Source organism: Aspergillus flavus, chromosome 6, assembly GCF_009017415.1.
Source record: "Aspergillus flavus chromosome 6, complete sequence".
Classification (NCBI taxonomy): Eukaryota; Fungi; Ascomycota; class Eurotiomycetes; order Eurotiales; family Aspergillaceae; genus Aspergillus; species Aspergillus flavus.
In genome coordinates, this window is record NC_092410.1 from 1525668 (window position 1) to 1542422 (window position 16755).

At 48.6% G+C, this 16755-nt stretch overlaps 8 protein-coding genes across 8 annotated transcripts; 3 read left to right on the forward strand and 5 right to left on the reverse strand.

Moving 5' to 3' along the window:
• Window positions 1–12: 12 nt before the first annotated feature.
• On the reverse strand, window positions 13–1338 carry F9C07_8401 (eukaryotic translation initiation factor 3 subunit H; the record flags this gene model as incomplete). Its single annotated transcript, XM_041294029.1, has 4 exons — window positions 13–592; window positions 687–1156; window positions 1231–1270; window positions 1331–1338. The coding sequence occupies 4 exons, from the start codon at window positions 1336–1338 to the stop codon at window positions 13–15; spliced, it is 1098 nt and encodes a 365-aa protein (XP_041149289.1).
• Window positions 1339–1812: 474 nt separating this feature from the next.
• On the forward strand, window positions 1813–2804 carry F9C07_8402 (Alpha/Beta hydrolase protein; the record flags this gene model as incomplete). Its single annotated transcript, XM_041294039.1, has 2 exons — window positions 1813–1910; window positions 1985–2804. 2 exons carry the CDS (start codon window positions 1813–1815, stop codon window positions 2802–2804), a joined length of 918 nt encoding a protein of 305 aa, XP_041149288.1.
• Window positions 2805–3321: 517 nt separating this feature from the next.
• On the reverse strand, window positions 3322–4287 carry F9C07_8403 (putative casein kinase 2 beta; the record flags this gene model as incomplete). The annotated part of the gene is made up of 2 exons (XM_041294028.1): window positions 3322–3813; window positions 3871–4287. The coding sequence occupies 2 exons, from the start codon at window positions 4285–4287 to the stop codon at window positions 3322–3324; spliced, it is 909 nt and encodes a 302-aa protein (XP_041149287.1).
• Window positions 4288–6106: 1819 nt separating this feature from the next.
• Window positions 6107–7999, forward strand: F9C07_2260915 (uncharacterized protein; the record flags this gene model as incomplete). The annotated part of the gene is made up of 3 exons (XM_041294038.2): window positions 6107–6704; window positions 6762–7257; window positions 7524–7999. The coding sequence occupies exons 1-3, from the start codon at window positions 6465–6467 to the stop codon at window positions 7997–7999; spliced, it is 1212 nt and encodes a 403-aa protein (XP_041149286.1). The 5' UTR covers window positions 6107–6464.
• Window positions 8000–8335: 336 nt separating this feature from the next.
• Window positions 8336–9877, reverse strand: F9C07_8406 (1,4-beta-D-glucan cellobiohydrolase C; the record flags this gene model as incomplete). The annotated part of the gene is made up of 6 exons (XM_041294027.2): window positions 8336–8380; window positions 8440–8681; window positions 8739–8996; window positions 9060–9197; window positions 9279–9532; window positions 9591–9877. 6 exons carry the CDS (start codon window positions 9875–9877, stop codon window positions 8336–8338), a joined length of 1224 nt encoding a protein of 407 aa, XP_041149285.2.
• A 2114-nt stretch (window positions 9878–11991) lies between these two features.
• On the forward strand, window positions 11992–12444 carry F9C07_8407 (uncharacterized protein; the record flags this gene model as incomplete). Its single annotated transcript, XM_071511773.1, has 1 exon — window positions 11992–12444. The coding sequence occupies one exon, from the start codon at window positions 11992–11994 to the stop codon at window positions 12442–12444; it is 453 nt and encodes a 150-aa protein (XP_071367764.1).
• A 691-nt stretch (window positions 12445–13135) lies between these two features.
• F9C07_2286132 (uncharacterized protein) lies at window positions 13136–14900 on the reverse strand. The gene is made up of 2 exons (XM_041294026.2): window positions 14700–14900; window positions 13136–14641 (listed from the first exon to the last, which is right to left on the reverse strand). The coding sequence occupies exons 1-2, from the start codon at window positions 14876–14878 to the stop codon at window positions 13324–13326; spliced, it is 1497 nt and encodes a 498-aa protein (XP_041149284.2). The 5' UTR covers window positions 14879–14900; the 3' UTR covers window positions 13136–13323.
• Window positions 14901–15324: 424 nt separating this feature from the next.
• On the reverse strand, window positions 15325–16360 carry F9C07_8409 (aldo/keto reductase family protein; the record flags this gene model as incomplete). The annotated part of the gene is made up of 3 exons (XM_041294025.1): window positions 15325–16069; window positions 16134–16262; window positions 16338–16360. The coding sequence occupies 3 exons, from the start codon at window positions 16358–16360 to the stop codon at window positions 15325–15327; spliced, it is 897 nt and encodes a 298-aa protein (XP_041149283.1).
• Window positions 16361–16755: the final 395 nt, after the last annotated feature.

Consider the following 16755-nt stretch of genomic DNA (forward strand, 5'->3'; position numbering starts at 1 on the left):
ACCGCCTCTCCTCTATTTGGCGGTCTCTCCGGGCAGCAGGTTTCCCTTAACCGCAAACATCTTACCCGTCGTCGCCGAAACGAAGCTGTCGATCTGGCGCGAGTACTGCTCCACTTGCCGGGTGTTGAGCATAGTCTCGAGGCGGCTGGGCTCCTGGGGAAGCTTGAACAGACGCTGGTACTCATCCTCGGGCAGGAGAGGCTGCTTGAGGGCCGCACGGCTGGCGTTCTCGGCCTTGCGCTTGGCTTGCCAGGCGGTGATCTTGGCCTGCTCACGAGCAAGCGAACGCTGATAGTACTGGAAGTTGTTGGTCTCGGTGTGGTGGGTCTCGATGCTGTCCAGCAGAAGGTCGCAGTTCTTCTCGAGGAAGGGGTCGATGCTGAGAGACAGGTTGTCGAAGTTGGGGGCCAGAACGCTGTCCTTAACGAAGGAGCTCTTCTCCAGAGCAGCCAAAGAGGGGGGAAGGTCGGTAGGAGTGGACTGGCTGGGGCACTGGAGCTGGTGGATGAAAGTGGTGATCAAATGAGAGTTGTGAATTTCAACTGGAAGCTCAACGAAGATGTCCTGGTGTCTCAGAGAGGACTTTTGAAGCCTGGAACATGTCAGCATACCGTCAAGACCACCCAGAGCACACGTATAGACTGATAGAGCAGACTAAACCATGCCAACGCGGGAAAAAAACATACTCCTCAGAGGTGAACTTGTTCTCCTTGAAAGCAGTCATGAACTTAGAAGAAAGGCGGAAGGCCCGCAGGCTAAGGCTTCCCTGGGCACTGCGGCTGACATCGTGCACAAGAGCAACTGTCCGCTCGTTCATCTCCTTCTGGTAAAAGAACTGGTTCTCGATCACGTTCATGTTGACGAAGTTACCCATGTTCGCGCTGGTGTACCAACCGACGTTGTTCGCATCGACGTTGACCTCCCGAAGCATGCGGATCATCTCAGCCTGGTAAGCCACGTTGGCCTTCGCACGAGGGGCAGCAGCAGCCGGGTTAGGGGCGGCGTTGTCGAAGTGCGAGTCGGCGGGCATCTCAACGACCGGGAATGGGAAAGAGTTCGTGATCTCCAGGGTACCGTCCACGTCCATGCCGACGATCGAACCGGTCGCAGTCGTCGGGAAAGACTGAGAAGAGTGCTTGATGATCTTCATGACCACCTATATGCGAATTTTGTAAGCATTACTGTCGCCGTGAAAATAGCGGGGGTGATTTTTCGCGGTCATTATCGTACCAAGGCATCGACCTTGACGGCCGTGAGGGGAACTTCTTTCCTGGTTTAATCATTAGCAGCCATTCTAGAGAAGCGATTTACAGCCAGCGACAAGACTTACTCCGCCATTTTGGATGTGCTGCCCAGGTATACGTTCGACGGCGACAATGGGTTGACAGTCGGCGGCGATGGTTTGTGTGGATTGAATTCATCAATTTCCCACCGCCTAATACCCGATGCGGTTTAGCGCGCCAAGACTCTCACGGGATCAGCCTGGACACTTTGGGAACGACAACAACATCGGCTTCAATAATATCCTGCCATGCTAATATTTTCAGAAAGAATGAATTTCTCTTGTCGCATACTCCCTGATGATGGCCAAAGTATACCATATGTCAACCATTCTGGGTTGTCGCAGGTTGAGCTTATCAATCATGATACTCTATAGTGCTCCGCCGAACAACATTCCTATTAACTACTAAGCAGCCTCGCCTCTCCCCTCCGTTAAAAAGGACTAACAAGCCGTTCCCCTCATTGCCCTCTCTTCCCAATAATACATCCTTGAGAACTAATAAAAACATTCATCGCAAACAACCACTGAAAATGCCCACCGAAACATTTAACTATGGCGAAGAGCACGCCCTTCAAACAGTGACAGTGACTACCTTATCAGAGACACTCGACAAAAAATTCTGGATTATGTACATACTTCTTAATCTACAATCAATCTACAATACTTCTACAGTCGATATACCTACTAATATTATAAACCCAGCTTGATCCATGGCGGCGCCTGGCGCGACCCGAAGATAGACGCCATCAACTTCTCCAACCCCGCCATATCCAAGCTCACCACTTCCCCAAAATACGCCGACGTTCTCCCTCACATCACAGCATTCGCATCCATTTCCTACCGTCTCAGCCCCCATCCGGACCATCCCCAGGACCAGTCGAGCACTAATCCCCGAGACTACCGCGGCTCCAAACACCCAGACCATATCAATGACGTGCAAGCAGCCATAGCCTTCCTGCAGCGCAAATATGGCTTCGAGGAACGGTATATACTCGTCGGCCACAGCTGTGGTGCTATGTTGGCGTACCAGTCGGTGATGGGCCAGTTTAAAGCTGGCATATCGCACGGTCCGGTAGCTGTGGCGGGTTTGGCAGGGATATACGATTTGAAGAAATTCCGGGATACTCACAAGGAGATACCGGCGTATCAGGAGATTGTGGAGGGGGCTTTTGGGGATGATGAGGCTGCGTGGGATGCTGTATCTCCTGCCGTGGTCAAAGGGGCGGATGGTATTGAGGGTGGGTGGACTCATGGGTCTTTCGCGATTCTGGCGCACTCGTCTGATGATTCGCTTGTGGATGAGACGCAGGATGAGGCTATGGATGCTGCCCTTATCGGTGGGTGGTGGAAACTGCAGTCTGAGGACAAACTGAGATGTGTTACGCGGATGCCTCTAGAAGGTGAGCACGATGAGTGCTGGGAAAAGGGCGATGGGCTCGCGGAGGTTATTGGCTATGCTATTGAGAAGCAGTTGGAAATAACCTACGAAGAAGAGCCTGAAGAGTCGAAATCACCTGTTTAGCCAAGCTTTCGTTATGAGGGTTTGACCTCCAATGAACCCCTACAATGATGCAGACCATCAAAATGAAGTGCATGTTACGGGAAGGTTAATTGCATTGGCAATTCATATTACATTTGCCATAAGGTGAATTATGGGTTATGAAACTAGTAAACATCAGAAGAAAAGAAATTAGACCAGCCATTTTCAAAGCTTCAAACGCCCACCAGTGTTCGTCATCATAAATTCAGAGTACAGAACTGAGAGAAGGAGACCGTTCGTACGCCCACTATTGGAGGACAGCAAGCCATAACGAAACGGCAGAAGAACATGCCACATGAAGGGAAAGCCTCAGTCGAGAGGTGTTTGGGGAAGGTGAAAGTTGCAGACAAGTATTTCGGATAGAAGAGGACGGGATATGGGATATTTTCATGCGATAAGAAGAGGGGTAATTCGTGAGTCAAGAGCAGCCAAGGTCAAGGCAGGGTGAGCATTGGTATCGTCAAAACCAGACAGAACATTATAATCGAAGAATGGTCACTCAAACGCCCATATCCATACGGCCGGAGGCAGCATCGCCCACAACCCGCTCCTTTGGATCAAAGCCCTGATCTTCTTCGTCGTCATCCTCATCATCCTCCACTTCCTCATCTTCAACGTACTTGACTTCCATGCCGGCATCACGAAGACGCGACTTCATGTCCTCGCGGTATTGATCCTGCCAGCGGGCCAGGGCAGCAGCTGCATGAACTTTGAATCCGTAAATACGAGGCTCATAACGGCTGGTACTCTTCTCAGGGACCAAGCCTGGGTACACCTGGAAAAGCATGCTAGGGAAAGACGCTCCAAAATAGGCACCGTCGATAGAAGCATGGCGAGAGGACTTGGGGTTGTAGAGATCTTCGCATTTGGGGCAGTAAAGACGGACAGTGCTCATGTTCGGAATGTCGTGTTGGCCCATAGGCAAAAGAGGTTGGCCTTCGCACATAACACGGGGACATTTGCCGAAGTCGCCCTTCTTGTACTTGTCGACCTAGACCTCAGTCAGAGAGATATGCTACTGTGATTACATTCTCGAATTAGTACATACCATCTTAGTAAGACCACGGGTGGTGACAATGTATCTTGCGTGGACGAGTCCGTAGAGATGACGCGCCGACTTTTCAATCTGTTCGCGCAGGTCGTCATCCGCATCGAGGTCAAACACATCAGTCACCAAATCTAAGGCGTACTGGTAGTATGGCACCTCAGTGTTGAGGCCAGTAAGGTTAAAGCGATCGGTCAAATATTCCTCATCGATTTCGCAGAAGTACTCGTTTCCACGAGAGGAGATGAACTGTGTGCGCCAATTAGCTGTGTCGTCAGAACTCGGTGGCAGGTAAACAGGGAGTCTCTGGCGTGAGGAGCGAAGAGTAGGATCGGTCCTAAAGTAATTGGGAACCACAGAAGGTGGAGGTGGAGTGCTAGACAGCCCCAGCTGCTGCTGACTGGACGAGGGAGACGCCATCTTTAGACTGCAGACGTAGAAAGAAGGTGAGGTGATTCATGGAGCTGTGGAGTCGAGCAGAAGTGGCATCGCTTCCCGAAATGGAAATGTGTTCCTCCTTTGTGCTGCCCCTCTCCGTCCTGCTGCCACTGCCGCTGCACCGGCCAGTATCACCATGCGCCATGCACCTTCCTCCACCTACAACCAAGTCGCATCCCCCATCCAGTCGCACATTGGCGCAATCGACGGTGAAATAGGAAATGACTCACCCAATCTCTCCAGTAACTGGTATAGTCACTATCAGTCTCACTGTTGAAGTCCTCCATCATTTTGCCGGTGTTTCGTTCAAAGAAAAGGCAGGACTTTCTGTTTCGAGTTTCTGGATCTTAAAGGTAAGATTATTTTCTTGACTTTGCCTGTAGCAGTTGCTGAGAGATAACTGGGTCAGACCCCAGGGCAGGAGAACCCTCAGAACCACACAGCTGGAATAATCTTCCTCGGAGACTCCACGGTCACAGCTCGAGTAATATAATGGAGGAACGTCAAGGGTCGTGGGATTCTTGAGTGGTTGCAGTGTGTGTCTCTTCCGTATGCCGTTGTTACTTATCAGTGGATTATCCTCTACAGGATTAGCGCGGGGTTGGCGGTGAGGTTATTGTCCGTGCTTTTAATCACCGCCTTTGTGGTGATCTGGGGTATCAACGATGAACCCTATTAACCCTATGAACCCAAGCAGTCAGACATGCAGTGATCTTAACACAAGATTATTGTCATCAGATATGGCTATACTTTTACCATTCCAGGCTGGGACTATATCTAAATACCACATCGTAACCTTGCAGCCGAGAAATGATATCTCTGAAGTCGGCGCCTCCTATGTGGATCAACAGGAGACTTCAAAAGAATTATACTTCTTGCCTTTTGAGTTGAGCTTCTATTGGTGCTATTTAGTAAGGAGCACTTATTGGGGTTTTACATATCAAGAATATGACGACTATCTTCATCTATAGACTATCGAATGGTGCCAGGCTCAGCGGCTACTCTCGAAATGATATAGTATACCATTCTGTAGATAGAACCCTAGAAGACGCTGGAGGATTTTGGCGTTTAGGCCTAGATTTCTGTCTCTTCGGCGAGGCCTGCATAAGCAGACCTTTAGTGGTTCGATCATATTAGACGATGAGCTTCTTGATTGATTGATGATTGATAGCCAAGATTCCAGGTTGATGATAGCCGAACCTTTAATACATCCCAATTTCACGTTGCAACTCAGCTTGTTAAACTAAATAAACAAAGCTAATCATGCAAGCACCTTAAATAAAAAGGCACCCACATTCCTTCCACATCACACCAGCGATACCCACGCTCTTTTTCACATTGAGCACAACTGCCCAAACGACCAAACGTAACTTTGTGAAGTGTACAACGCGTGCGGCCCCGGCTCCGAGCTTCGTGTGGATAAGGCACGTACATGGCCTTATAGTATGCCCGACATCTCTCGGAGATATTCTCTTCAGCTAACCATGTATCGAGAAACAGGTTACGTTCCTCTGGTGTAAAGGGACGACCCTGGGCTTCCTCTTGCTCCTTAACGAAGGCACGGCATTCTTCGAAACCGATAAAGCTCATAGCGGCACACTGATACGTCGGTAAAGTTGATAGACTCTTAGAAATTGTGGTGCAATGAACAAGGAAATGTTAGGCTGTGAAAGTGACAAGGGGGAACCACGGCATTTATATACCTACAAGCTCTGGCACATCGTCATGTGTAACGCGTGATAAAAAAAGAAAGAAAAAAGAAAAGAAAAAAAAGAAAAGAAAAGAACAAAGAAAAGAACAAAGAAAAGAAGAAAAATAAAAACAAGTCCTAGATTAATTTACTGTGCAGTTGTGAATACACCTGCAATATCAAGAACATCCCTTGTTCTGACAAGTGGCAGTGAATCTGGAGACCACACCACTTAATCACTGTAGTAAGCAATGTAAATCCCATCCAGTGGAGACAAAGACCACTTGCTGGTCATATTAACTTATCGATTCCTAGTTGGGAAATAGACAGCGCAAGTTTGAAGGCTGTTGCAACGTAGAGGACTATTTAAAGGCCCTCTGCTTTTTTATCTGGACCTTTCTAGGGTACTCTTACAACTGACTTCATCACCATCACCACCATCACCACCACCATCTTCTACAAACTAGCCATGGAGCTAGCGACTTTGGCTGCAATGGTGCAGCAGCAGTTTGATCGCCTCAACCAGCGCGTCGACAACCTGCAGGAGTCCCTGAACACGCGAGTGGATAACTTGCAGTGTACCCTGTTTCAGCAGAGCAACGAGCTACAAGATTCCTTGACCAGACGTATCGATGAGACCATGGATCGACGGTCCGCAGTATCACAGGAGTCATTGATCCAGCGCTCAAACCAGTTAGAGGAGTCGCTCGTCCAGCGATCGAATCAAATACATGACTCTATGCTCCAACGCGCCAACGAGTTTTAGGAATCTCTGACCAAGCATATCGATGCGACTATAATTCGACGCGTCAGAGAACTGGATATTTCCCTATCGCAACGAAACGACGTGTTCCAGGATTCCCTGACCAGACGTATCGATGACACTATGCTTCGGCGGTCCAACGATTTACAGGGGTTTTTGGCTCAACGTTTAGATGACACTATGGCCCAGCGAACGGAGGTATTACAGAAGAACTTGGTCCAGGAGATGTTCAATTTCCATAACAGCGTCATTATACCGCTGTTTGATGGAATACATGGGAAACTCGCAGCTCATGATAGGGATATCCAGCGTGAGTTCCAGAATGTCAACAAGAGATTCAACCGCGTGGATACTAGGATCGATACCTTGGACATGGATATGAAACGAGAATTCAACAGTGTTAACGAACGTTTTACTCATATGCAGGACTGGCTTGATAAAGTTGAGACCAAGGTGGAGCAACTGGAAGTTAAGATAGACCGGGTCGAGGCCAAGATTGGTTGATTGGAAGACAGGTTGGACAAAGTCGAAACCAAGGTGGAGGTCCAGATGAGCAATTTTGAGGGAATCCTCCGGAACTCCAAAATTGCCTTTCTCAATCAGCGGATATTTCCATTACAGGTGTATAACTCGGATGCATCGCCAATGCCTATCCCCGTGGCCTCTTTTCCCCCTACAACATTAGGATTCTATTACCTGAAGGAAGGCAAACATTGTATGTTGTCTCCGATGAAACCACTGATACGTGTTACTAACACCGTGAAGAGTTCAGGTTGAAGGACCTCATTGAATACTATCGACTGCAAGACGAGGTAATCCAGGCAACTGCGGAAGACGATGACTCATTCGCAGACACTGAGCTGGAGTACACGGAACAGGAACTGGAGCACGCTATCTCGTCAAATGCATGGGGCGTTCTTGTTGTCCTAGGTGGGCGGATTGGTATCGATTGTGATGCACTGCATGATCGAGTCATACAGTTCCATGCACAGAAAAATGCTTCATCTAAGCGAGATGCGAGCGAACTGAGCGGCACGAACAAGCGGGCGGCCAAGATACATCACCCATTACCGGTCCGAGTCCAACCTGCATCTGAATACGAGCGAGAGGCAGATGTACGCGAGCCATCCGCCTTTAGTGGAGTATGTTGGGAGGTCGACTCAGAAAAGTTCAAGCAGTCTCTTGACCCTGAACTCGGGGTAGCGAGGCTCTCGTTACGTCTGTCCCAAAACAGTGCTTGAATGGTTCTTGCAACTTCCAAGGAGAACCGTGCAGGCACGACCCAGAAGGTGGTTCCGATAATTCTCTCTTCTATGGGGACACAGAGATAGCGATTTCTACATTGCAGTAAAATAGAGACAGAGTTCGTCGAGAGATGAAGTATCACAGTTGGGCCTAGTTAGAAATTTCCTCTGTAGATATAATGGACCATATAATGGTGTTACCAGCTCTTTGTTTATAGGATCTCCTTGTTAAACAAAGGCAAATCATTGTGGCATTTCCCTAGTGACACTGCACTACCATACATGACCACCCCAAACGCACCAGCCTCCTTATCGCTTAACCCCAGACCCATCTTACAAGGAAGGGTTAGCATTCTCAACTAGCTGTTCGAAATAAGCCTGCAGACGCATATTAGCATCGTATTATTCTCAAAGAAATACATCCGAAGGGTTCTCACCTGGAACCAAGTACCAGCCTCAGGAGCAGGCGTCAACGCATCAGCATATCCACAGTGAGCATCGTAGCGCTCCGCAGAGGTATCCGAGGTACCGTCACTTTCACCACCGGGCTTAACCCAGACGAAAGCATCGACGAGCTCATCTCCAGTATCGGTGGTAGGACGGACACCGAAACCAGTGTTCTTCACGTTACACCAGTCGCCCCATTGGCTTTGGCCGGTGGGTTGGTTTCCATTGCGGCCTGTGTGAATTTGTTAATGAAATGTTAACAATGCGGAAGATGATATTAAGGACATACCCGTATCAACGATGAAGTGAGCATCGAAGCCAGCACTCTTGAGCTGCGGGGCGAAGTTGTTGATGTAGGTCTTCTCGTCGCAGACGGTGCTGCCCTGTGTATATGAAGGGCATGAGTCGATGGAGAAAGCGTTGTAGTTCGCTACGTTGGTGGCCAGACCGCGCACAGCGGCGGGGGAGGATGCGTTCTTGTATACGGAGGCGTAGAGCTCGGCTGCTGGGCCGATGTTGGCGGGCCAGCCTAGCCATCCTGCGTGGCCTGTTGCTTGTTAGATTGGTGGCCGACAGTATTGTCTGGGGAGTACTGGGGAATGAGACGCACCGGCATCAAGATACATAGCAACGTTGGGCAGGTTCAACTGCGTCAAAGCATAGTTGGTACATTCCAGATAGGCGTCTTGGGCGTTGGCACACTTTTGCACATTCAGGTTGGTGACCAGGTTTGCTAGACTGTCGGGTTCTGGTGGGCGAGTTTTGTTAGTTATTTATTCCAAAGGATCACATCTGGTGTTATTTGTTGTGGAAAAGTATGTATACTCACCGATGACCAAGATAATCTGGGTGTCCGAGTACTTCTCAACCTGCTCCCGGATTGAATCAATATACGCCTTGTACTTCTCGACACCACCATCGCTAATCAGGAACTCTCCATTACTGGCCAATGCCGCACAGTCACGGTCAGGCAGATCGTAGACGACGAAGATACCGGCGGTTGGGGGATTCGCTCCAGCGGCGTTCTTGGTCTTGATATCCTCGAGGAACTCGCCCATCTGGGGGACTTTGTCTGTAGTGTCACTGGAAGGTTGTTTATTAGCGATTGCTTTGGTTTAATCGTATAGAAAGGTGATAATACAGCCAGTGGAATGAGGGAACATTCGCTGCAGCGCTGGCTTTCTCAGCTAGCGAGCCGGTCATGGATGGTATGGCAAGACTCTCAACCTCAGACTTGTAGTAGGGGTTCACATAGAGATCATATCCCTCGAAGGGATTTCCGCCTGCTGTTGCCGTAGGAGCAGGGCCGCTTGACGCCGGAACGGACGACGAAGGAGATGGGGTGACGCTCGCTTGGGGAAGAGCTGTGGCAGCGGAGAAGAGCAAGGGTGACAAAGCCACCAGGGCCTGCATGTTGAGGGTATGCATAATGAACAGATAGGATAACTTGCTATTCACACTGCTCTGGAGATGGTGAGTTGGTGTACCGAACTCCGGACTGGAACAGGATGTGGAGTCATATTTATATGCATTTCTCCGTCTAAATGCATGCCATTCAGAAGAACTGCCGGAGACCAAAGTAATGTGATTCGGCTAAAGGCAGATGTCGCCGGGTCTTCAGTTCATACATCCCGTTTCATCCTTCTCATTTCAGATGGAGGTGTTGTCGCTTCAGTAGCCGAGGCGGATTCTCCCCGTACCGGAATGGGAGCGGAGTGGGTGATCGTCATCACATCGGTACTTCTCAAGGCTTAGTGCGATTGTTTATTGTTTGTACCTGGTAGGTCAGGAAACTTTCACATTCAATTGACCGGATATAGCGTCCTGGAACTATTGCGTAGACGCGTGTAAATAGGCTATGTGTTGCCCGGGACCAAAGCCGACACCACAGGCAGCATCTTATGCCGGGATAGTGCAAACAAGTGATCAATACCCTTATGATCCCAGAGACTTGTTAACAATATCTGGGAAAATTATTATATGGAAAAAGCCCTACAATGCAGACTTTAATAACTGAAGAAACCCCAAACATTTCTTGTTTCATGTACAGGGCTGTCAGCCGGGAAATGTGCATAATTTCTCCGTCTAACTAGAATGATCAACGACTGAGTATTTCCGGAACAAGGAATCCAGGAACACAACCACACATACCTAGGTACCGTCGTCACTGGCTTTAGGCTTTGCTGATCTCCATTTGAGATGCAGATGTTGAGACACACTCGGTCCGTGACTTGTGTATGTAGCTGGAAAGAGCTGTCCGTCAGATGGTGCCAAGATGCGGAGTAGTTTCTGCAAGAAATCATACAATTAAATGTAGACGGCTCCACGGGCCGAGTTGCCATGGGGAAGGACCGTCAATAATATACTGGGCTTAGATTTAGCTACGAGCTTGCCACCGCCTGCCTGCGGGCAACTTACCTGCCTGCTTGCCTGAACCCTGAGTCACCTTCAGATCTAGAAGAGGTGCAGTCCAAAGCCTTTGGCTTGTATCGGAGCTTTTCGCCAAATAGCACTTCGGCTTACGGAGTAAGCTTCTGGATGCACCAAGAGGTCACGTTGCAGTCTATTTAAGCCTTATCGCGAGATATTCAATTTGTAAAGTTTGCAGAAATATTTTACCTAACTAGTTAGTGCCAGGTCAAGGACCTGCCAAAGAGGTGCGCAGCAATATAATCACATGACCTTCAATTACTATCTAAATTAGTAAGCGGGCAAGCGGCCAATAATGTCCCGGATGAATTGAGAACCAATGAAAAGCCAGATACGTGAGCAAAGCATGGACCAATCAGAGTCGAGAAGCTGAAAACCCGTCCGTATATTGCTAGCTCCGCTTCGCTCCGCTGCGCAATTAGTGTACGATTATGGAGCTTCGATAGATCAACTTGATACTAGTAGTATCTCCAAAATCATTTCATAACCTCAAATACCCGTTTTCGTAAGGGATAGGTTTATATCTCTATAGACTCAGTCCAGAGGGAGATGGTGTTCAGCGTTGTACAGAGACAGCCCAATACCCCTCAGTCCGCCTTGCGCTTCAAAACGCCTCACAATGCCCACCTTCCTGATCAGGCATCATTACAGTGCTCAAATTCTATCTTCAGCATCGTGCTGTCCAGATGGATTTCTCTGATAATCCACTATACGCAGACTATATGTTCGCATGGATCTGCGCGCTGCCGCTCGAGTTAGCCGCATCTCGCAACTAGAGGCGAACTATAAAAGGAATAAAGTTGGTTCCATTCTCGATAAGGTGGCTGAAGTGTTCAGTCGGAATCCAGACATGGAAAATGCCTTTTTCTAAACCATCGATTGGGGACTATTCTCTTTGCTTGCAATGGAAATCAATCGCTGTTGTCCGCGTGATGGAACAAAAAATGACTCCTAATATAGCTCGATCACCGCTAGGCATTGATTATGATATCTGATTGTTTCCTTTCACTACAATGTGCTTTGGCTGTGTTTTAGACCCAGGGGCTGATACCTTTTGTCCTCGACTTCTTTGTGTCTTAGACATATAAGTAGGGTCTCATGGCCAGCAGAATATGAATGAAATCAAGACCTTATTCCCATCTCCTCGGACGATTTATCATAAAATAACAAAGAAATACTCCACTTGTGACATTCCCTACCTTCCAACTGTCAAAGAGTCCTCACAAACATCTCAAAATCCCAGTACGAAGATGACCACCGCTGCACCCAAAGTGAATAGCAGCCTCGGAGAGACAGGCCAGGATGCAGCTACTCAACTCTTCGAACTCCTACATTCCAAAAATCCACAAATGACACTAAAGTGGAACCCCGAGTCCCAAAGGTTTACACTGACTGGCTTTTCACACTTGAAGGAGAGTGAAATCAAGAGAATTATCGATCAGAAATCGTATCTTGGGTATGAACCAAAGCTTGCTGGACGGACAAGCGGTGGCGATGTCATCATTCGACTTGACCCAATCAAGAGGAACGATCCATCCATTCTTTGGAAGGAAACTGAATACTAGAGACTCCGTGGCGGGAATAAATATTGGGCAAGTAACCGTTTCAGAGCTGGGTATAGAGCACGACTTGGACTTGCTTGTAGCATAACAATGCTTGTCTGTTTTTGGAATTCCTGTTTACATACTAAATGGGTATTTTTGAATTGTGGAGGATTTGATATTCCTCATGATTGTTATTCAGCTGAGCAAGTTGCGTTTCGTTGTGTCTAAGACATCGTATAGTGGTTTCTTGCTGTGCGGTCTAATGTAATGTAAAGACTAGTATCATGCAATTCTTGCCGTTGGTTTGTGGAAGAATCTTCTTCAAAGGTAGTATCGATACACTAGAAGCATCAACCAATGTCAAACTTCATTAGAGCCAATGATACAGCAAACCTTTCTATACCACGAGCATTCAGCTGCCTGATTACTTTCGTCTACTCTCTAAAATCGCGTAGATCTTTTCCCGCCCCGTGAAATGGCAATTGGCAAAAAATGTTGTTATTTTCATAACAAGTTCCTAGAATCTCAAGTGATTCATGACCATCAATTCCGTTACGGTGTAGAAGACGTGGCTTATTCCCGGCCTGAGAATTGATTTGGCGTCGAAAGCGTGCTTGATCTAATAAAAGATGATCACGCTATCTTTATAGCCGGATGGGGAATGGGCAGAGTGCGAACCTGATATTGGATAGGTAGTAGTACATACAAGACATGAGTTGATTTACGAAGTAGGTAGACAGGTAGTCGATGATTCAATTGATTTAGATATCACTAATAGCAACAGAGCAACAGAGTTGAGCACACCTCAATTATGGTGTCTGCTTCGAACAAACATGAACAAAAGAAATTATGGGAAAAGACTGTCAAAGCCTGTGTGAAACAACATGGAAGCGCAAGTAGCTAAGAAATTGGAGGAGCACGGTTACATTCGGCAAGAAATCGGTGCAACCCGTCCGATCCTTCATATTCTGAAGCACTTTCAGGGAGCCCGGTGCTCGAGATCTCATTGAAGTATGCGCGGTCGCCGAGTTCGCTGATGTTGATACTTGAATATCCAGATGACGATGAGGATTGCTGCCACGGATTCTCGCCGAACAGGGTTACGTCCTCGAAACTGAGCTTCGACCCAGGGTTTCCTCGAAACTCAGGAGAAGCCTCTGTGTTGGTCTCTGAAGACATCATAGCCTGCCAATCAACTTCTTCGGGAGCTTGTGGCTCATAGGGCCCCTTCGAGAAGAGGTAATCCACTGTCTCTGGAGACGCGGGAACACTGGGAGCAAAGGGGAACAGGAGGGCAAGGTCAGCACCTGTACGAGCATCGAAGTCCTCGTCTTGCATGATCTTCCCTCGTTGAACTCCAACCTCGTCACAGAGTCGTTCGACAGTGACTGCGTCACAACCAGGGAATCTCACCCGGAGCGTCGACTTGTCGTGAAGTAAGATAGGAAGATCACCTAGGGTTGACAGGCGTTTGAGGTCGTTGAGTACAGCGGCCAAGTCCTTAAGAGCACGCGCAAAGTCGGCAGAGAGGAAGTCCAAAAGACCGTCTGAGTTGATGGTATCAGAAGCGAAGGCTCCGGATGGATCAAACTTCTTCTGCAGACCAAAGGCAGTGATGGTAGGGGAGAGCTGGAAGTCAACAAATGATCCCGGTGCAGTCCGAGGGATTCCGGTCATCTTCCGCTCGGCCTGATCTTGAAGTGCGCTCACGGCTTTGTACTTCTTGTTTCCGCTAACTTCGTCGATGCCATCAAACCGGACCTTCTGTCCAGACAGGAAGAATGCCCGGACACCCATGGACACATTTTGAATGACCTGAGCGGGTGCAGCTGGGCCATGTGAGAAATACCGGGCACCCCCAATCCGGCCGGCTCCTATAGTATAGCCTCCCGCTGTACGGCCGAGAGTCCCGCCGGTCAAGTTTGGACGAAGAGTTGATGCAAAGGGTGCTTGAGTGGTAAGACGGCTGATGTTCGACGCAACACGGGATGTCTTATAGGCAGCGCGGTCACCCTGCAGCCCAGTCCGGAGATAAGAAACGAAGGCTCTCGCACGAGTGGAGTAGTGACGGCGACGGGCCTGGCGAATTGCTGCAGCGCGGTTGATCGGCTGATTCGGGGTTATACGTGCAAAGGCTGGCTGAAATCGAAGGCTTCCATGTTGGACTTGTTCTGGGAACTTTGTCCTTATGGTTTTGCAGGCCTTCTCGTAGGCAAACCTGGGGCGGCGTTAGAACGGAGATATAGTCCGGATAAAGTGGATAAGTGATTACTCACCTAGCTGCTCTCCAAAACTTTGGGAGCAGCAGGTGCCCGCTGGAAGGCGGCATCCTGACGTTTATGAGGAGAGATGGTCTAAGATAGACGCAAAGATGGAGAAACCATCTACGAAATGGATAATATGGGATCCAAGGAGATGGAGGAGGATGACGGTGGGTGCCTGATGATAACGGCATACGGTGGCGGTGCAGCACATGATCGCCACTGCGTCATTCGAGTCATCCCGGTGCCACGTGACCATCCGGTTCCTCCCGCCATTCCACTTTAGTGCAAGTATAAGACTACGGATTATAGGTATCTATATTGATTGGATGGCGGATCAGGTTCCCCTGTTACTTCTGGACAAGGATTGTCTATGCAGTGTATTAAATACACAAAATATGATTGACTATCAGATACATCAACAATTGGTCGTCTTTTCCCAGTTGTGCAGGCCCCAAACTTGACAATCATATTTGATTTATTTTCTAATTGTTAAATGTGAGTATGAGATGTTCTGAGAATGTCGGACTACTATGGTGCGTACGTTGAACTTATCAATGGACCCCTTTGTATATACAATTCAAATCCAGGGATATCTATATTTTAATGCCATCTGACCGTAATATCGCAAGATCATAATCTACTCATCATCACCGAAGAAAACCTTAATAGGAAGCCAGCTATCACCACAGACCTTGCGGCGATCCTTTAAGTTATCAAGCTGGTTAACCTCCTCATCAGTCAGGTTCCACCCATCAAGCTCAAAGTTAGTATCGATACGCTCCTTGCTAACAGACTTAGGAATAACACTCCACCCCTTCTGAATACCCCACTGCAACAGACACTGCTGGGGCGTCTTGCCCTTCTTCTCCGCGAGCTGCAGCAGCGTAGGGTCCTTGTACAGGGGCGAGTTCGTGGAACCAAGACAAGAGTACCCAGTGGAGTGAATACCCTTGGAGGTATTGTAGGCAACCAACTTCGGCGAGGGGTTGTTAGGGTGCAGCTCGATCTGGTTGACGGCGGGGACGATCTTGGTGCTAGGGTCATTAAGGAGCTTCTCAAGGTTCTTGATACCGAAGTTCGAGACACCGATGTTGCGGACCTTGCCGGTGGCGGGCAGCTTCTGCATCTCTTGCCATGTCTTGATGAAGTCCCAGTCAGGGAGATGCTTGGACTTGTCGTTGGGGTCGGTGCTGCTGGGCCAGTGCACGAGGTAAAGGTCCACGTAGGACACGCCTAGGTCCTTCAGGGAGGACTCAATGCCCTCGGACACGCGGTGATGCCAGGTGTTGTCTAGCTTGGTGGTGATCCAGATCTCTTCGCGGGGCACGCCGGAGTCCTTGATGCCTTGGCCAACTTCGGCTTCGTTGCCGTAAGCGAGAGCGCTGGTTGGGTTAGTTTGACTGTTTCTACTCCTGGTGGGCGTGGGTTGACGGGTATGGAACGTACGTATCGATGTGGCGGTAGCCCTTCAGGAGAGCATTTTTAACAGCTTCGCGGACCTCGTTGGGCTTGGATTGCCAGGTTCCCAGACCAATGGCGGGAATCTTGTCCCCTGTGTTCAGGGTGTAAGTCTTCCTATAATTTAGGACTCGTGTTAACTGATGTTTCTTTTTTCTGTACCTGAGGGTCCAGGGGCACGCGGGCACTCACTTGGTGTGCTGAAGGCTGGCCATTTTGTGCAATTGAGGAGAAAAAGAGATATTTTATTCCAGTATAGTAAAATAAAGAGTCAGAACAATGAATTCAGAAAAAGAGCAAGAGGAAAAGGTTATAAACGAGGGGTAAACAAGACAATTTATAAGCTACCAGAAGACACCGAATGTTAGGGCAGGTCCATCCAGCGGGATGATGTCAATTGCCCCTCTATGGTGGGGAAATCCTTAGTCCTATAGTGCAATTTAATCCCGCCTTTAGCCCTGACCGATTCTATCCGATCGGTGACTTCAAATTGTCCAGTGAGCGCCATTAATGACAAAGCTTGATTGAGTATAGGCCAATGATTGTTTTCCACATCTTCTCAATGTCTCCAGCATACTCACTAGCAACGCTCCACCGGTGGTCTGAGAGT